This window comes from Cyrtonyx montezumae, unplaced genomic scaffold (genome assembly GCF_038088225.1).
Source record: "Cyrtonyx montezumae isolate F1298 unplaced genomic scaffold, pur_monq_1.0 scaffold_16, whole genome shotgun sequence".
Taxonomy (NCBI): domain Eukaryota; kingdom Metazoa; phylum Chordata; class Aves; order Galliformes; family Odontophoridae; genus Cyrtonyx; species Cyrtonyx montezumae.
Genome location: NW_027071892.1, coordinates 1,054,250 through 1,074,920, shown reverse-complemented (window position 1 = coordinate 1,074,920; position 20,671 = coordinate 1,054,250). Strand labels below are relative to the sequence as shown.

General features: G+C 38.5%; 1 protein-coding gene across 2 annotated transcripts in view; it reads left to right on the top strand.

Annotated features, from left to right (window-relative positions):
• Positions 1 to 348: 348 nt before the first annotated feature.
• Positions 349 to 20,671, top strand: part of VPS35L (VPS35 endosomal protein sorting factor like) — a 53,749-nt gene continuing 33,426 nt past the window's right edge. For both annotated transcript variants that reach the window (XM_065732300.1, XM_065732298.1), the window contains exons 1-14: positions 349 to 379; positions 4,111 to 4,210; positions 5,964 to 6,131; positions 6,424 to 6,546; positions 6,880 to 6,904; positions 7,846 to 7,922; positions 9,434 to 9,562; positions 12,803 to 12,887; positions 13,823 to 13,882; positions 15,820 to 15,916; positions 16,295 to 16,342; positions 17,074 to 17,167; positions 17,853 to 17,930; positions 18,509 to 18,631. In XM_065732300.1, coding sequence (XP_065588372.1) covers positions 363 to 379; positions 4,111 to 4,210; positions 5,964 to 6,131; positions 6,424 to 6,546; positions 6,880 to 6,904; positions 7,846 to 7,922; positions 9,434 to 9,562; positions 12,803 to 12,887; positions 13,823 to 13,882; positions 15,820 to 15,916; positions 16,295 to 16,342; positions 17,074 to 17,167; positions 17,853 to 17,930; positions 18,509 to 18,631 — 1,224 coding nt within the window. In that variant the 5' untranslated portion in view covers positions 349 to 362. The remainder of the gene's footprint in view (positions 380 to 4,110; positions 4,211 to 5,963; positions 6,132 to 6,423; positions 6,547 to 6,879; positions 6,905 to 7,845; positions 7,923 to 9,433; positions 9,563 to 12,802; positions 12,888 to 13,822; positions 13,883 to 15,819; positions 15,917 to 16,294; positions 16,343 to 17,073; positions 17,168 to 17,852; positions 17,931 to 18,508; positions 18,632 to 20,671) is intronic.

Genomic DNA, 20,671 nt, shown 5'->3' with positions numbered 1-20,671 from the left:
TTGCTGTGACTGTGACTACAATTACTTCCCTGTCTACTGAGCACGCGTCAGTGTGGAAAGTTCATCTAAAAGACGAGTGATGAAGACTATCAGAGATTCCCGCTCGAAACGCACTGTTGGTACTGATAGAGGCCGCTCGATGGCAGCAGAGACGATGAAATAAAACGCTCCTCTCTGTTGTACTGGAGAAACAACTCGCCGTTCCTACAAAAGCAGCCCGTACCAATGCACAGCGAGCACTGCTCCGTCCGCACCGCCCCACCACCCCACGCCCCGGAGCGCCGCGCCCCGGGTGGGGCAGAAGCGGCAACGGAAGTGCCGGCGGAAGCAGCACGTGACAGCCGGCACGTGACAGGAGCAAGATGGCCGCCTTCCCATGGTGAGGCGCTGGGATCTCTGTCCTGAGGGCCGCTCTCGAGGCGGTGCCGGGAGAGGGCAGGGCTGCAACTCGGGTACCCGCGGGGGCGTGAGGGTCGGCCTTCATCCTCCGTGTACCCGCAGTTCAGCGGCCGCCGTGCTGGTGCGGGGAACGCTCCCCTTTTACTGTTGGGCAGCGGGGAGCGGTGTCCACCTCGCCCTCGGGAAGAGAAGCCCCGGCGGGGCTGGGTATGGGGCTGCGGGCTTGCAGGAGTCGTCCCTGCCGCCGCCTGCGACTTTATGGGCTTTTATTTTCCCGAAGTAAGCAAGAAAATTAGATTAGGACGGTTCACTTTTGGCTTGATTTGATCGTGGCATTGTTGGTAGTGCCTCTCCCCCAGAAGGGGCGGGTGAGGTACAGCAGCGCCCGGGGGTGTTACTGCCCCAGCAGGTCGGGCCTGGGACCGGGCTGGGGCACGTGGGCTCTCTAGCAGTGAGGAAAGATACTTGTATTATTTTTTTCTTTTCCAAGACTGTTCTGTTTTCCCAGCGAGTTGTTCTCCTGTTTTGGAAAACCCGTTCTACTGCAGCCAAGTTACAGTAGTCATTAGGAAGCCATCAGCTGAGCCCACTGTAGAATCAAGGAAAATGCATCAGTTAGTGGGCTGATGAGTTCCTGTGTGTGTGTACATATATATAAAATGTTTTGTGCCCCAGGTAATTTAAAAGTTGTGTTGACGTACTTCAGAAAACATACAGCTGTAATAAATTATGTGACTGTCAGCACTGGTGGTATTTGCTGAGGGGGATCCTGTGTAGTTGTTAATCCTGCAGAAACAAAAAAGAGTAAGTATGGATGCAAGGCCTGTCCTGTGGTGGGCTGTGTGCCAAGAATGTCAGTGCTGAGGTGTAAGGGGGTGGTCCCTACAAGAATGATGGAGGCTGGCAGGTGGGTGCTTAAGATTGATGGCAATGTGCAGTGACCCTGTACAGGGAGAAAAGGCTGAAAGCTGCTGGGGAAGCTTTCTGCAGCAAGGTTTATTTTGCTGCATGCACCAGATGTGAAACCCAAATTGGCATGACCTATTGTGCTTTTTTCTTGTGGAAGTTCACTGTGAGGCTGTAGCTGAGACTGGAAAGTTCAAAGCAGGCTTCTCTTGTCCTTCTTGGTTATGGTGCAGACTGTGCTGAGCACTTGATTACATTGTAAATGTACTTCGTAAAGGGCTCTTGGAGGGCAAACAGCTCTTCTTCGTTTCCACATGCCCGGTGATGACTTACATAACTATGAGAATACAATTGATAGTGGCCTGGGAATTGTACATGTAGGATGGAAAACAAAATGAATAATACTGAATGGCATTGTCAGTCAAGATAGATGGTATAATTTAGAAAGATTATCAAGATGACAAAGAGATAATTGATAATAAGGGAAATGCTCACCCATCTCTGAAGATCAAGGCTTGCAGGGTGAAACTCCACACAGGAGAGATCTCCAACGAGAGATCCTTCCTCGCTGGTGGTCAGCCCTTAAATGGGGTCTGGGAGAGGTGGAGCCAGACTCCACCCCTTCTGGTTACGCAGGTGAATTGCCTTTACCTGTGCTTCTGTGGCTGACTCAGTGTTCACTTCAGGTGATCAATTAGTTCAGGTCGTGATTCAGCAGTTCCCATACAGTATGCCATGTTTGAGCTGTGTCCTTCTCTACCGCTGGTTGGGACAAATATATAAGGAAGAGGTATGGAAATCCTGAGTTGTGACAGAGCAATAGGAATATGGTAAATGAGAAGGCAACTTTGAAAGATTTTTCACCCAAATGCTAGTTTGGGTGAAAATCAAGTGAATAAGGAGAGTAATTGAAAAGGCTGTTTTTGTGTAAAGATCAGGAAACTGTGAGTAAGTGTATGGCTCTGCCTGGACTCTTTCTCTTGCTCAGTGACATCCTGTTGGATGTGTCAGGGATAGGGGCTGTTCCAAGGAGCTGCATGACAGATTTCCCTTCTCACTTTTTGGCAGAGATGCAGTAGCAGGTGTGCCATAAAAGATGTTTTACTTTCCAGAAAAAAATGCTATTAGATATTTCAGTTTTGAATCATTATGGAAATGTTTGCAACCTTCAATCCACACATTGTCTTCTTCTTTCATTTTTGTCCAGCTTTTACTTAAAACTTCAAGTTGTTCACAGCAAGTTTTACCTGGACAATCAGTGTTCTTGTACTTTCCCAGGAGTCAAGAACATGAGAGTTGAAGAGATTTTTTAAATCCTAAACTTTTTCTTAGATGGGATTTTTAAATAGATCTGGGTGGTGGTTATTTTTTGCTTGGTTTCTTTTAATTTTTTCTCTTTTTTTGGTTGACTGGGTTTGGTTTGAGTGGTGCATAGTGTTTATAGAAGAGCTGGCTCCTTGCCGATGGCTCGGGAACTTTTGTGTTTCTGTGGCTTTCCCTAGTGGGTGCTTTACTTACACAAAGTGTATGATGTAAACTTTCTGTAGATGCTGAATGAAACAGGAAAGAGCAATTGGCTGATTTTATGTTCAAAATTAATTAAAAAAAAAAAAAGAAATTTTGGCAGGTAGAATGCAGTGAAAAAATTAATATACTCTAGATTTTTACTTGTCTCTGTCTGGGTTTCTTTCTGCCATGCTGTGTAACTTTTGCTAGTGGAAGCTATGAGTGGTGATGATGATGTTGCTTGTTTTGGAAACATCTGTTTTGTGTATTTTCCTGGATTTTTATTTTCAGTTTCCTGTTCAATCAGTGCTACTGTCCCACACATTAGTTATAAGCAATACTGGAAATCATGTGTATCTCTTCATTCTCTTGTAAAATTCCCAGCAGTGCTAGCTGGGGACATTGTGATTGTCCCTTTTCCGCCTTCCTACTTTGTCAAACATGCTTTAAAAACATGTCCATGTATACATTTACGTGTGTGTGTGTATACATATATATATTTGTGCAATTAAAAAAGGTAGGTTGGATGTTCTGTTTTACAAAAGAGCAGTGTCCTTAAGCAGAGGTTGATAAAATGGTGTGTGGTACTGTTAGTTCCTAGTGACAGTGTGATTACACTCAAATACTTTTGTTTATGTTGTTTTCAGGAATCAAGTTATTTTGTTTATTAGAAACGGAGACTATAGTTCTCACAGCACTGTCTTAAATTCAGATTAGAAATGAAAGTTGAAATATCTATATTTGTGTGATTTATTTCACTTAAGGACATACTTAATTTTAATAGGAGATGGAAAGGTTGTCTGTCATTAGTATATGAGTACCTATTTTTTTTCCGCTCATTGTTTTACTTTTGAAACTTTTATTACAGATACAGTGAGCAGATGAAGATAGATTTCCCAGGGAAGAGCTTTGAAGTGATACAGATTAATTTGCCTAGTCACTTGTTATATATGAGCATGATCACTTTGATTTCATCGCTTGTGTTTTCATACCTACTGTTTCCCTTCACTCTGAGTACACAGTTTAAGAGATGTTTAGTAATCTCCATCAACCTGTCTTGTGGCTGTATGCCCTCTTAAACTTCCCTTTCTGTGTTTGTTAGAACAGGAGAGAACCCAATTGCAGAGTGCTACTGAATGCTTGCAAGTAAGATGAAAAATTTTAGTAAATATTTTGACTTATTTTCCAATATATATTTTGTTTTGTAAATGTAACTGCATCTATATGAACATAAGATATACTTCTCTGTTCATGAGTGATTATATGAATATACACTTACCCTTTCATCTTGCTTTTTAGGCATGCAAGATCAAGAAATTATGTTTTAGAATCTGATGTCTACAAACTAGAATCTGTGCCCTTGGACTTTGGTGACTACCATCCACTAAAACCCATTACAGTGAGTTTCATTCTCCATGTTTGGAAAATGAACATGTATTAAAAATGAATGTTTTCCTCCTCTTCTTAAAATTAAAAGGCTTTGAAATAGGTGGTGGTGCTACTGAAGTGGTCTTTTTGTGACCCGTTGTTTAAGAGGTGCCAAAGTTTACCCTATTATTCATCCTTTACAGAAATTTGCTGGTCTTGCTGAGCGTCTGTAAAGCAAGCAAAGGCGGTGGCAGAGCCTTTATTTGAGGTAGAGGCGCTACAGAAAGAGATATTAGAGATAAGGAGAATGAGCTCACTCCTCCCGGCGGCCGTTTAGGTTGAGGAACGCGGCCGCCTCCCGTTCGAACACTGGCGCGCCGGAAGGAAGGGAGCCGGGGGAAGGGGGGGGCAACCCGCGCATGCTCTGAGCGTATCTGTGCTCCGGGAAGAACCGCCGAGATGGGGAGAGGGGGAGGGGATGGGTGGAGCTGGGCTCCTCCGCTCGGGTCACTCAGCTCCTCATTCACTGGTTCAGGATGTGACCAGGCAATCCCACTACAGTGTCTCTTTGTGATGGACAGAACATTTCAACTTGTGGGTTTTCTTGGTTTCATTAAGTGCTGAATAATGGATAAGTTGGAAATCAAATGATTGCTTTACAAATAATCCGCATCATGGCTTGATGTAAGATTTGTTCTGGATTAACTTTCAGTCAGCTGAATGCTCTAAAACATTTATAATTACTTTAACGAATGAGAGGCTTTTAGAAGTATGGATGTACAAAAATTCTAGTTTCAATGAGATGATAGCAGTACTCTAATGAGGGATAAATGGACACCAGCTTCAACTTGGGAAGGTCAGTAAGGAGGGTAGGATGAAGTCCTTAGAGATGGGTTTGATATTCTAGGCTTGAGCATTGCAAAAGAAAGGTAAAGCTTGACTGGCAGAGTGTTGTGGATTAACTCAGTGGGCAGCTCAGCACCACCCAGCTGTTTTTTTCACCCCCTACAGTGGGGCTGGGGGAAAGAATCAGAAAAAAGGGTAAAACTCATGGCTTGAGATAAAGACTGTTTAATTGGAAAGTAAAATAATAATAGAGAATAAGTGATTCCCAGTGCAGTTGAGAGCACAACCTTTTTTTTCTTTCTCCCCCTCCTAACCAATTCCTCAGTTTTCATTGTTCAGCATGATACCACATAGTATGGGACATCCCTTTGACCATTTTGGGTCAGCTGCCCTGGTTCTGTCCCTTCCAGCTTCTTGCGCAGCCCCAGCTCCTTGATGTCAGGGCAGTGTGTGAAGCTGGCAAGTCCTTGACTCTGTGTAAGACCAGCCCTGCACCGTCTAAAACACTGGTGTGTTATTGACATTTTTCTCATCCTAAATACAAAACACCACCATAGCAGCTATCAGGAAAAAACTTAACTCAGTCCCAGACAAAACCAATACACAGGAAATAGCAAGGAAGAAGTTGGAAGAGCGAGAGAGGAAGGCAATCAAATAGAGGAGAGATACTAGCAATAAATTCAGAATGAGTGTTCTTAAGTTCTGTAGACTTAGAATTGAAAGAAAAGATTCAATGAAAATGCTAGTGAAGAGTGCCTCTGTGTTCAGGGAAGAAAGGTGCTTCTGCTTACATGCAGTAGCTGATTCTAAAGACTTTCTTGTAGATGAGTCCTTGTTTGCACTGCACTATTATAGTTTATATAGTCTACATTTTAATGCTTTACTAAAGAAGATGGGGGGAAGACTTTTTTCATACTGGTTTTGAACTTTTCTTCCAGGTTACTGAATCCAAGACAAAGAAAATGAGCCGGAAAGGAAGTACTTCTTCTACCTCTTCCTCTTCTTCTAGTTCTATGATGGACCCATTGAGCAGTGTGTTGGATGGTACTGATCCCTTGTCGTTATTTGCAGCAGCTGCAGATCCTGTGACTACTACTGCTTCCATGGTAATACTGTAGGACACTTCTCTAAATAAAAAGGGCCAAACAACAAAGCCAACTGTGGATAAGTATTTGTCTTGCCAATTAGAAACTTAATGTAAATACAGAATGTATTGTACTAACAGAATAAAGTATTTCCATTAATCTGTTCTATGCTTATGTATATTTCTTTTTGATATTATGACTGTGGAAGGTTCAGTAAGCATTTAAAACAGTAAGCTGACCTTTATCAGCCTTCTCTTTTTTTTTTTTTTTTCCAGATTTGTATTTAACATTTGCCCTCGTACTCTTCTCATAGGATAGTATACGAAAGAAACGGGATAAAGATGACAGTTCAGCAGTAGGAAGTGACTTTGAACAATGGTCAAGCAAACGTGGTGAAATCCTTGCTAGATACACAACAACTGAGAAACTCTCTATTGTAAGTGGAAGCTCCTCCAGTTTTGTTTAATTGTACTAGACTTACAACGGATTTTAGATGCCACTGTTTTGTCCTTATTTCCTGAGTAAACATTGCATGTTTTAATGTTGTGGCCTGTGGTACACCTTTTTGTCACTTTTGATGGTTGAGGAATCGAGACCAAAAGTGTGTTCAGCCATGATTTCATCTTTTTCAAACAATAGAAGTAACTTCTAGTTCCAGGTCCACTTCTAAATTACTAGAATCTTCTTTAGCATTGTATAATCTTGTGCTTTCTTGGAATGCTGGTGAGTACACGCTCTCTGAAAATCTTCATTTTCTGTTTTCTTACAGAACCTGTACATGGGATCTGAAAAAGGTAAACTGTTTCTTTGTATCTAACAGTTTTTCTCGAAGTGGGGTGCAAGTGACAGACTTGTGAACAAGAACAGTTGAAATGTAGTCTTGCCCTCTGGCATATCCTTGTTCTATGCTGTTTTTCTGTCAAAAAGAATTAAGCTGGATTTTTACTTAAAATAATTACTGAAGACAAAACAATCATCTTGTCTTGTATTCCTGTAAGCTAATGAATTTGTGATTATGTGTTGTGGAAGAAAATGTAATTCACTGCCTTTTATTGCAGCTTAAAACTTTCTTCAGTTTTAAAATGAATAATAATGTTTTGAGAATCATGTTTATCAATTCTTTCCATTTCTGGAACAGGAAGCAAACAAGTCCCATAGGAACTTGCTCAGTTACTCTCTTTACATGAAAGGGAAATAATTTCAGCTGAGCTTTAAAAAGGAACCAAATCTTGAATTTTTTATTGTGAAGTAAATCTGGGCTAAGTAGTCATTGCTGATTGCATAGTAAATTAGGATTCTTATGCTTGAGTACAAATGGAGCATTTAAGCTTATGTGAAAAATGAAATACTTCTTTGGATTGAGAATGGTCAAACACTGGAACAGTGTGTCCAAAGAGGGTGTGAAATCTCCATCTTACTTACATAATGTTAAATTGACTGGATAACCTGTTATGATAACCTGCTATAACTTCAAAATCAGGCCCCTTTTGAGGAGTAAAGTTGAGCTTTTCTAACATGAATTATCCTATGGTTCTATCCTTACCAACTAAAGCTGCATGCTCAAAGCAGAGGTTGGATCAAATGTTTGCCTTCAGGAATAGCTACCAAATGGATGAGGCCACCTGTCTTCTGTCGCTGAAGTTGTCTGAGTTTGTCAGGCTCCTTCAGATTTGTTTCTCTTTTGAAGTCCAAGTGTTTAAATGTTAAAGGAACTCAAACATTTAATCTTTTATAGGAAAAGGTACAACTAGTGGCTCAGCAGTTTCTGAAAAAGTGAGGACGAGGTTAGAAGAATTGGATGATCTGGAAGAGGTAGGAAACTTTTCTGGTCCAATTGCATCATTCTAAAAGTGAAATAAACTTGTTTTAAGATTTCATAGATTTATTTATTTATTTATTTTAGGATGATCATAATTCTGCAGGTGCTTATGCTGTTTTTAGATAAATCTAATTTCCATGGGTCAACTCCAGTAACTTCACTCTTGAGAAAATTTAGGCCAGATCATATTCTTATATCACTAGAGTTTGTGATCCAGAAATTATGATCTATCAGTGTTTCTTCACCTTGATACTGTTTATGATCTGTAATTTCTGTGAGAGTTTATGGAGCTTTAAAGACATTATATCAGATAATTTTGTCTATTCCCATTGCAGAGGCTGCGTGCTGTCTACTTGGATGTAGTTAAAGCTATGTTTATATACTTTACTGAAACACTGAATATTCAGATTATTCTTAAAATGCAGTATTTTACTGAGTATGGATGAAGCATTGGTTTCCTAAAACCCCAATCTCTAGGTTACTGTTAGAGTGCCTTTGGATAATGTTGTTTTGAAGCCCCTTAACAAGCTTTGGTTTGTCATTTGCCTTACCAAGCACAGTTCTAATAGTTCCGCATTGGATTCTTTGAGTAGAAAAACACAGTATCCCTTACCAAAGAGTAATGTGTACCCCTGTGTGAAGCTAGCTGCATTAATTATGGTTTTTTTTCCTCTTCATCTGTAATTGTTCTTTTTTACTGGTGATTGTTTCTAGACATTCAGTTCATGAAATATGTTTGATAATGCAGCTTGGTAAATTATTCGGAGTTAGTCCTAAAAGAAATTTTTATGTCACTGGTACATCTACTAACAACTGTTTCATAAACTTCTTCTGGTCTTCTAAATGCATTTATAACCACCCATTTCCTAAAACTTAAATAATTATTTTGGCTTTCAGTATGTTACTGGTCTTGAGTATACTATATTCTGATATCATTTCTGATATGCAAGCTTTTTTTAAGGTTTATGTATTTGATGATGATCTTTGTTTTGATGTTTGCTCCGTAGTTGTAGTTTATTGAAATGGTGAGATTGTAAAGTTTAAAAAAGACTGTCAAGTATTTGAGGTTTAGGCTTATTTTTCTTTGGTTTTGCTTTTATTTTTATAATTGCTACAGTAGAGCCATTTCTTGCTGTCAAGAAATTTCTTAGAACCTTACTGGCAAAATGTTTCATTTGTCTCTTATGCTGCTTCTACATAAGTTCTCGTATGCATCGAGTATGGTGTTAGGATAGGAGTTGTACTGCTGATAGTGTACCACTGAAATAGTCTATGATTTCTGACATTGCAGACATGTTTGAGTAGCAGCACATATCTTGAAAACCAAAGTGGTTGTGATGCATCCCCATGTAAGCCTGCGGTGTAGATGTTGCAACGGGAGAATAAGGGAATTCTGTTTTTTTTGTTTTTTGTTTTAACCCCCCTCCAGTGATCTAACTCTATAATATTGACTCTGCCTTTCTCTGACTGTCTGTCTCTAAGTACACTTGTGTTTTCTTGTCAGGGGTCACAGAAAGAGCTGTTGAACTTGACTCAGCAGGATTATATGAATCGAATTGAAGAGCTCAACCAGTCTTTGAAGGATGCTTGGTCTTCTGATCAGAAAGTAAAAGCTCTGAAAATAGTCATTCAGGTCAGTTTTAAGTGTTGTTCTTCTGTGCAGTGCTGGCGAGTTTGGCGGTGTGACTTGTCCAATTTCTTTCAATGGAAAGCAGTCAGTTTCATAATATTCTGTAAGAGAGCCTCGAGTCTCAAATTACTGGATGGTACTTGGTTGTTCTTCATGCCATAGTGTAGCTATACCTTAAGGTCTTGTGGCTACAGAACTTAATCTTGCAATCCTAGTATTTCTAAGATGACAGATATTCCAGTGTTAAAATTTCAGCTGGAAAGATGGAGGTTTGCTTTTGACTACTCTTCTGTCTTTACCTATAAAATGGTTCATGTTGCCATAAGTTATGTTAATGATTATGCATGGGCAGGAAGAAAACAAACATGTGTTCTGTTTGCTAGTATAAATGGAGCATTAATGGTGTTTCAAATGAAACATGTGCTTCAGCACCTTGATGTACATGAAATATGCCTTTTCTCAGGTCTTTTGTAATTAAAGCATAGGAGAAACTAATCCACTTTTACCTCTAAAACTGTGCTGGTTTAATACTTTTTTTTTTTTTTAATCACTTGTACTGTGGTGGCACTCCAGAATTCTGATCTTATCACGTTTGCATTTTACTAACCCTTGTCAGTCTTTCTGGGGAAGGATGAAGGATAGGCTATCATTAATACAAGCATTCTGGGCTGGAGTTACCTGAGTACTGTATTTATCTGTACTATATATACTGTGGGATGGAGTTTCGATTAAAAAGAGTGGACAAAAACAGATGTGAAAATCTGTTTAAAAAAATCTGGTTAAAAGTAATGGGAATAAATAACAAAGTTAATACTTTTCTAAGGCATGGAATTTTCTTTTCTGCTTCTTTTCCCCCTCCTCCAGTACAGTAATGACTTTTTGAACCATCAGTATTTTTCCTCATCCAAACTTACTGAGGTAATTGAATAATCTGATTTAGGACCCTTGCAAACTGCAGGAAATTTCAGTTGTTAAAAATGTTATTTATTTTTAACTTGTCTGCAGTCTTTCTGTGCCTCTCATTTGAGGTGATGGGCTGTTAGAGGGAAGGGGAATGGGACAATAAAACGTTCTTATTTGGCTTGTCCTTTAAAAAATGCCACAGGCAGAGTGCTTCAGAGGAGAGAGGAGATAATAACATCTTTTTAAAAGCTGTAAAACTGATGTAATGCTAATAGTCATCAAGTGGGTTTAATCTCAAGTCAGGATGTTTTTTTTTCTTAATGCTGGATACTCTTGGAAACAGCAGTAACTTCAGCTTAAATTGTGGTAAAGACAATAAAGTAAATGAAACGCAGATAAGGGGAGATCAGAAAATGACACAATCTGATTCATGTTCTATTGTAATATTATGAAATCAGCAAATTATTCTGGAAAATAAGTCATAGTTTTGTGAAATGTGTGAATTTTTTTAATGGAAGGCAGCAAGGAGTCTTTGGAGGAGGGGGAGAAAAAAGGACACAGAGGCATATATTAGTAATCTGTACACTAATATTTTTAATATTCTTTTACAAATGGTATCACTATTGTTTTTCAAATAAAGTGATTTCTAAAGATGGGGTTCAGCCTTTCATTTTAAGAAAGTAATATCAAAATTGCATATCCTTATCTTGGTGTTGTCTGTATATTGTTCACTTTGCATTTGAATTTTGTACAGCAGAAGCATATCATTAATGGAAATACTGATAAGAATATTAGAGTAATTAAGGTGAACATCAAAGTCTCTCATAAGAGTCTAGAAAGAACTAAATATGTACTTAGAAAACAGGACAGGGGAGAAATGTAACTGTTTTGCTGATTCTTCTTAGTAAAGAGCATAACGGTAAGTCTTGTATCCTCTTAAAGAACTAAGTAGCTTGCCTGACATCAGACTATGTTTATATGAATATATATAGTCTATAACTATTAGTATAACACCCACATTATTACAATAGAATGAGTAAGTTTGGCCTTTTCATTACTGTTTTCAGAAGTGTGTACTGAGTAGGAAGAAGTGATTTAATTTGAATGTTACAGTTATCTTGATTTCAGAACTAAATCTTGAATTATATGAATTCTTTCATTTAGATGGGGGACAAGGCCTTCATTCTCTGTGAGAGCATTAAGTAGCTTGAAGGCAGGAAGAGTTTGGGTTATTAAGGCAGGACTTGAATTTATAATCCAGTAGCTGCGTGTGAATTCCTCAGGTGCCTTAGGATGCTTTACTTGTCAAGATAAAGTAAGCTAAGCTACTTACTCAGCGTAACCTGAAGTAAGTTGATTATCTGTGTGAGCTCTAATAACATTGGTTAGCATTTGTGGTACTTGGAGGTACTGAACAGCAATTGAATTGCCTTTCTCTTGAGGTGCCCTGCTTCGCATGCAATAGGGACCTTTCTGCTTTAGGTATGAGGTGTGAATGCACACTCAACTGTCTTTCTCGTGCACGCTTGTTCTTTCGTGATAATAATCCAAAAAGACAGTGCACATCTCTTATGAGAGCTAGTTCAGATGTCAAGATCATGGGGTATCAGATTGCTATGTGAATTTCTGAATAGTAACAAAAGCTTGCTTTTTTTTTTTTTTAACTTATTCAATTGAGACTGAAGATGGGATGGAGATCACAGAGACTGTGCTTCTCAGTCTTACGCAGAGGCCAGAGGCCACATCTGGCCCATTCTACAATGAGGTGGAGCTCTGTCCCACAGTCACATGCCTCTTCAGCTGGAAGCTGATTTGTTCTGAATAAACTTCTCCCAAAGTTTTTGACAGATATGAACCAGCTGGCCTGTTTTCAAAAGGTTTGAACTGGTCATGTAAACTGCAAAGATTTATTTAAAAAGCTCATTAGCTGAATTTTTATCATTTTTGCTTAATTGATTATCAGATTTTGTTTCATGTACGGGGCTTAAGGTGAAGGTGAGAAATTAGAAAATGCCCTTTTTTAGGAAGAATCTTGTTATGTTGCTTCAGGAATAGGATTTGTCTTCTCTGAATGAATGTGCAGAGCTGCGGAGTGAGCTGAAGTTCTGCATTGTGATAAAGGAAAAGCAGATCTGTGACTAACTCCGTTGGAAATTGAGAATAATCTGAGAAGTACAGAAACCATGGTTGGTTATTTTAAAGATGGTTCTGCTTTTTGCTGGGAAATTGTTATTGTTGGTTCCTTCCATCTGTAGGCACTGATTTGTTCCAGTCTGACTGGAATAAAAACACGAATTTGAGTTGACATCTATTTTTTCTATTTTTCTTTTCCCTTTCTAGTGTTCAAAGCTTCTTTCAGACACAACAGTAATCCAGTTTTATCCAAGTAAATTTGTCTTAATTACAGATATACTTGATACTTTTGGTAAGTGCGGTGGTTTTGTGTTGGGTGATGGTTGTGGGTTTGTTTGTTTGTTTTTAAGTGAATTATCCTTAAAGTTCTGGAATGGTTTTCTTTTAAAAGTAAATATTTTTCCAACATACACATTTGGAAACCATTGATATTAATGTATTTTATAATTGTTCAAAAACTCTTATCAGTGAAGTATTTAAAATAAAAATATTTTATTTTACAGAAGTTCTGTTTTATGTAATAGTGAATGTCCATAACAAAACCTTGGAAAAAACCATGATCACCGAATTTCAGCATTTAAAATGCTGTAGTAATTGTGGAAATACTTCATTTTTTGACAGATTCTTGAATCTTAATGTTTCTTCCTTTGTACCTGAAGTCTGAAAATTTTTCATTATCTGAGCAGGGATTATGAAGTGATCAAAGTGTTACTGAATTATTTTAGTTTTATTATTTTTACATGATTCTTTGTGTGAAATTGTCATCCACTTAATGTTATTTGATTCTTTTTCTGCTGTTTTATGAGAGGGGCTTATGGTGATGTTTGAAGTTCAAGGGCATTGATTGATATTTGCCTGAATGTGGTGTGACATAGAACAATTGTTTTTGTCAGATCTTGCCTCCTCTTTGCTCATTCCTATTTCCAATAAAGTTTTTGCTGAGTCTGGATATTACATTATCTTCAAAGACAGGACTCTAGCTGTCCTTTTCTGTCCTGGGAGTGACTTGACTTGGATACCACCTCTGCACTTCATGGAAACTGTGCAAAGTGCTAAATGCAGACTACTAATGTTCCAACCTCACTAGAGGGCAGCATGATGTTAGCATTCTGTAAAGTTTCTTCTGGATGATTTCACTGTGTGCTGAATCAACACTTCATGTTTTACAGTTTGTTAAAAATGTTTATTGCTGGTGTTTTTATTTTTATTTTTTATTTTTTGAACCAGGTAAGCTAGTGTATGAAAGAATTCTGTCAATGTGCATGGACAGTCGTGTCTCTTTGTCAGGTAACTTTGTGTTTTGTTTTCTTTTTTCCTAATGTCCTTCTGCAATAAATCATACCTAAATTGATTTGAGAAAAGTTAAGAGATACAGGCATGGGTCTGGCTTACGAAAATGGTTCTGCTTTGGATCTTGTCAATCTTAATTTTAAATACAGTAAAGCATCCATTGCTTCCAGCTTCCACCATTCACGATGTTTTTGCGCGTTTACCTTTTAGCTGTGAAGGACATATCTGAAGTGTAGTAAAATGTGTTTATGATTTTGGTGTTGCTAAATGTAAACTGGATTAAACTGGATCTTTGTGAGACGTGAGTGCACAAAGAATCACTTCTAAGTAGAGGGAGATTAATGAATTACCAAATTACGTGAAGGAAGACTTTTTTTTCTGTTAGCATTTGCTGTTGTCTTAAAATACTGTTTTTTAATAGTTTAATTGTATAAATTTAATGGATTCCTGAGAAGCTCAGTTTTCAGTAAATAGATGTTTTTGTTGATAGTTCTCCTTTAATTAAAGGAGAATTTTGCAAGAAGGAGCAGGCTGGTGCTCACTTTACTGAACTAGCATGGTCTTTGGAAATTGGGACCTTCTCATTTTATTTTTTTTTTCAGTTGAAGTTCCAACATCGATGTTAAAGTGTATATTAGCAGTTATGATACAGTGTTTTTAGTATCTGTCCTTGAGATACAAAACATTTTTATGTAGTGGGCACTGCAGTGGTAACATTGGGTTGCAGTTAGATCCATAAGCCAGCAGCCTGTAAACAACTGCTACTTAAACTTGCAGAAAATACTTAAAATGTACTTGCATATAAGTATTAATGAAAGCAGCCAGTTCCTGTATCACAGCCTGATTCCTAAGCACAATAACCTGCTTCTGGAGGGGAGAGCTCCTGCTACAGTGATACTGGGAGTACTGCGAGTGTGAAGGGGGGAGGGAAGATCTGTGCTATGCTTGCCATACATGCCCTTCTGAACACCAGGGGGTTTCAAGCCCAGCTTCCTCATTCATCAGTAACTACTTTGGTCTTAGCCAAGGAAGAATGGCTTGCTATACTCAACCCACATCCATTATGTGGCTTATCTAGCCTAGGAAGTGGGACACTTTCACCTCCTCTCTTTCTGAGGGCACGGATAAGAGAGCACTGGTGTTGTAAAACTGTTCCACAATGAGTTTATAAGATATTTGCTGCAGAGGCTGCTTGTGTAGCCTTATTCCCTGAGGGAACAGGAACTTATCCTTCCCAACTGTCTGAGATCTGGGGGGATCCCAGAAGCCTGTTTTGTCTAATGTTTCAAGTAACATAGAGAAAGGAGAGGCATGCAACTGTGCACCCAGCTGACCAATGCACTATTCCCGTAAACCATCTGTTCAACTCTAGGGTGGCAGCTTTTTCCTGCTGTCAACTGATATATACATAGCCCCAGAGCTCATGAAAAGAAAAGACTGCACTGCAGTGCTAGATGTTTAGCGAGCAAGAACAAGTGTTATGCCAGTGTCTAGTATTTCCTGCTCCTCCTTCCAAGATCATTTTTAAAGATTTTTATTTTAAAATATATTGGACTCAAAAAGTGAAGAATTTGGCTGAAACATCATTGATCGTCTGTATGCACAGGCATTTGCTATAGATAAAAGCAGAATAAGAAATAAAGGTTATGGGTAGGGAGGGGTTAGATTTTTCTCAAACACTGGAGGTAAGATTAGTTTTGAGTGCTTGACTTCAGACTTGGACTGAAATGTTATTTAACGCACGTTGGAAGCTCTAGCTGCACATCTACTCAGTTTTTACTGCTGCGAGAGATCAAATGAGAATCAAATGTATTAGTTTATTACTCTGTGCCTAATTTCTTGCTGAAAGAATATAATTTCAAATCTAGAGTGAACAACAACTTGCTTCCAGGAAGAGTGTAACTATTTCTGAGTTGGTGTTTTCTTTCTCCCAGATAATTTTTCTCCAGAGACTGTTAACGATACTGCTAAAGAGACTTGCTTAAACTGGTTTTTCAAGATTGCTTCAATCAGAGAACTCATTCCTAGATTGTATCCTTCTCAAATAAGACTTATTAGAACACATCCACAGGTTTTTGTCAGATTTTTCCGAACAAATTTTATTGCAATAAAAGATTGCAGTAATCTCTTGTTTAAACTGACTTTGTTTTGGTTTTTTTTGAGCTGTACATCTTAAATTTTGTTTTAAATCGTACTTTATCGAAAGCTGAATTATTGGCTGTGAATAGCATGGCAGCAATAGAGTAGAGCTTGGAGTAAATGAAAATCTTACAGATAAATGGTAAAGAACAATAATGCACAGTGTAGGTAATTGCAAAACATCTGGAAGTGTGTTTGGTATATAATGTTAATGATTATTTTTAAATGGCTTACACATTAGCTTTGTTCCTTAACTTAGCTTCTTTTTAGTTATGTGGAAGCAGCAATACTGAAGTGCAATAAATTCCTATCTAAAACGTAAGAGTAAATGTTTAGTGTGGGAAGGAGGGGGATGGTCATGTTTATAAGCCAATTTATGGGGTTAAGTGTGCACATTCCGTCATTAATAGTGGATAAAGTGTTAATATGTCTGAGAAGAAGCAGTGCTGAGAGGTTTTGGAGTTTGTGGTGAGAGTGCCGTGGAATAAATGCAAGATGGACTGTGGTACAAATTGGAATGCAGCAGTGCTCTTGGATTTGGTATATATCTATAATTGTGACATTCAGGAACTTGCAAATCAAAATCACCACCACAAAACAGTGGCTTCATGTTACCACTGTAAGGCACTTCTTGTTCTGGAATTGATGGGCCTCATCTCCCTGCACTAGTACAGCTCTGTCAAAAGGGATCTGTGGGAAAATGAGACATGGAAAGAGATCTGCCAGTACTTGGGTTGGGTTTTTTTTCACACTGCTAGAGCTCCAGAGCTGAAATGTTTTTCACTTATACTTGGATTTCTCCAATTCAAGCGTACAAACCTGGGTATTTGGACCATTCCTAATAGCAAATGCTGCAATTCAAATACAGGATATTATTAATGTTAAATTTTGCTTCTGAAATGATGTGTGAATAGGCACGCCCACCAAAGGTGAAGCATGTAAATCATGCCTGTTTGTCAGCCCAAGGCTGCTACTTAGGTTATCTGTAGGTCATATAATTCTTTAACTACTTGTTATATCTCAGTTTCATTTCTGAAAAATCTTAACAGGGGGATTTCGGAGTGTCTCCCACGATTAACATCTGTGATTAGAGGAATTGGAGATCCACTGGTTGCAGTGTATGCAAGAGCATACCTTTGCAGGGTAGGCTACCACATAGCACTTCAGATCCATATCAGAGACTTAATACAGCTAATTCAGCCACTAATGGAGGGGTGGGGGGGGGGAAATAAATTACCATTTTCATCTAAAGTGTTCAGCAGCCTGTCTTTTCCTTCAAACAATTTGGAAAATTTGTATTCATTTTTTGCCATTTTTGTGTTATTGAAAACAGATGGAAACAGATGTTCCCTTTGCAATTCCAGCCTCACTACACAAGATTTGTGTAACAATGACTTTCTATTATTTACCAGTATTATTCCTGTATCCATCTTTATTAATATTTTCATTTGGGATCGCTGTTTCATTCCATCCTCAAAATCAATGTGCATGTTTTTTTTAAGCAATTTCTAAATGGCTGACTTTTAAGAATGATTTTTGCTGCAGCAACAACATTTGCTGTGTACAACAAATACAGGCTGTTGTACTGCGGGTACTAGGGCAAACATCGGTTTCCTCACCACTTACAGACCTGTGGAGCTGATGTTTGAGAACCGTGTTTAAACTCAGCTGTAACTGCCTCGAGTAATTGTCAGTGAGTTTGGTGGATAAAAGTCTTGGTGGATAAAACTACGTATATTCCTCTGGAAAAAAGATACATATTTTGTCTTACTGTTGAAGTAGGAGCATAGGTGATAGATGCAAATGAAGTCCTTCTCTTTTTCTGCAGGTTGGGATGGAAGTGGCACCACAGCTCAAAGAAAGCCTTAACAAAAATTTCTTTGACTTTCTTCTAACATTTAAACAAGTAAGGGAATAGTATTTTTATTTTTCCAAATCACATAAATATCTGTCTTAAGAAAACTACAATATGTAAATACTTTCTGAGAATCTTTCAAGTTCTTAAATCTTGATTTAGGGATATTCCCATGTCCAGGTATAGTACAGGAAATGTTACATGCACACTGGTAATTGTGAACTACTCTATTTAGTATGTTTCTGTGTTGTTTTTTTTTTTTTGAAGTGAGCTTGATGGGTTTTTTTTTTTTCCGGTGTGCAAGGAATGCATTGGAACGTCTGTAAATCTTTGTCATAGAATCATTAATGTTAGAAAAGACCTTCAAGATCATCATCTGTCAACCTAACCTACAGAGTCCCATCACTAAACCACGTCCCATAATAGCTCAAAGGATGGGGACTTAGGGCCACCTTAGGACCACCCTTACTGAAATAGAAGAAATTTTTCTATTATCCAGTATAATTCCTTGATGGAAAACTCTTCAACTTGTATGCTCTTGTTTCTCAGTTTCTACTTCATGAACAAAGTTTGTCATTGTTTCAGTTCAGTACTTTTTCACTGTGGTGTATTTTTGTGTTCTATTCCAGATTCATGGGGATACAGTTCAGAATCAGCTGATAGTACAATGTGTGGAAATTCCGTTGTATTTAACTCTCTACTCTCCTGCTATAGACTGGATTTTACAGTGTATTGCATACCATGCTCCTGAGGTAAGTGTGGTAATGCTCTAAACTAATGGAGGTGTTGAGGTGGAAAGTTAATTTTGTTAAAGAATTGACAGACCTATTCCTACATTTTTTCCCCACTGTTTAACTGCACAGTGCAGGGAGTAAAGCAATGCTTTACAAAACTTAAGAATGACGAAAGCATCTAATGTAGTAACACCATGTATTTTCTTGCTAGGAATTCTTGGAGAAGAGTGCCCAATACAAAAGTATAAGTATTAAATATGAAACTGAAGCTTAGGTAGCATAGATGCTTTCTATTATAAACTGCAAAAATCTGTGGCAAAACACATTGAATTGTAAATGATACAGATAAAATATCAAGAGCAGTTGCAGCTTGGCTGCTCAATTTTTTTATTGTCTAACAATGTTCAGGTCTGAGATTTTGTTTTTGTAATGTTAATATAGGACTTCTTAGAACTAGAAAAATATTAAAAACAGCTCCCAATTTCTGTGTTCTTTGTGTTAAATGGCTGAATGTGTAGCTGCTCATTAAGTTCTGCTCTCAGTACAGATCATTCTAAGAGACATCATGTGGAAAGATTTAAAAAAAAAAACACAAACCCAAAGCAAACGTGAGCATTTAAAAGCACAGCTAATGGATCTCTTTAAAAAGTGGTGCACTGAGAACAATAGAAGTCACAGAATCATTAAGGTTGGAAAAGATCTGTAAAATTGTCTAGTCCAGCTGTCAGCCCATCATCTCCATGACCAATAAACTGTCTTTAAGTGCAACATCTGTGCTTCTCAGACATCTCTGCACAGCTTCCCTGGGCAACTTGTTCCAATACTCAACTGATCTTACAGAGAAGTTTTTCCTAATATCCTACTTGGGTATCTCCTGGTTCAACTTGAGGCCAATACATGTCGTTCTGTTGCTGCTACCTGGGAGAAGAGACTGACTCCCAGCTTACTACAGCTTCCTTTCAGATAGCTGTTAGCAGCGATAAGGTCTCTGCTGAGCCTTCTCTTCTCCAAACTGGAAAATCCTAGTTCCCTCAGCTGTTCCTGATAAGTCTTGTGCTCTACACCCTTTCACTGCCTTTCTTTGGACAAGCTTCAGTGCCTCAGTCACAATCATAGGATCATAGAGGTTGGAAGGGACTTCTGGAGGGAATGTAGTCCAACCCCCTGCTTAAGTAGGTTCCCTAGAGTAGGTTACAAAGGAAAGTATTCAGGTGGGTTTTGAATATTCTCGGAGAAACAGATTTTACAGCCTCTCAGGGCAGCCAATTCTAGTGCTGGCATCCTCAAAGTAAAGAAGTTTTATTCTCATGTTCATATGGAACTTCCCATGTTCCAGTTTGTGCCCATTATCCCTTGTTCTGTCACTGGGCACTGCTGAAAAGAGGCTATCCCTATCCATTTGTCTCCATGTAGTTTTTCTTTCCCAGGTGTAGGATTCTGCACTTATTCTTTCTGAACCTTGGGAGGTTCTCTCTGCCCAGGCTCTCAGCCTGTCCAGTTCAATGTCTTGGTAGTGAGAGGCCCAAAAGTACCTGAGATGTGGCCTCAGCAGGGTCAACTACAGGGAAACAATCCCCTCCCTGTCCTGCTGATAACACTGTTTCTAATATTTTGTTGGTGATTTAGGCATGCTGTTGGCTCATGTTCAACTGGCTGTTGACCAACACCCTCAAATCCTGCCCCTCAGATCCATCCACACAGTTTTCCATCCTCTCTGCCCCTAGCATTGGATAGGGTTGTTGTGAGTGATGTTTTGAAAAAGTTGCTTCCTTAAGGCACGAAAGTTACACAACTGAGGGAAGATAAATGTTTATAATTCAATGTCATCAAATATTTAAATCTCTTGCTGTCCTTATCTTTTTGAAATAAAATTTCTAAAAAAAGTATCAGTTTTCACACGAGTGTACAAGCTAGTATAAAGAACATGAGTTTGCTTGTTTTTTTCTTCCTATACAGGGAGAATGCTTGTTTCACTAGAGCTCAAATTATACCATTTTAAATTCATAGACAGTATGGCTGTTCAGTTCTTGCTGTCCTTTAGCTAGTCTAATGTTTATT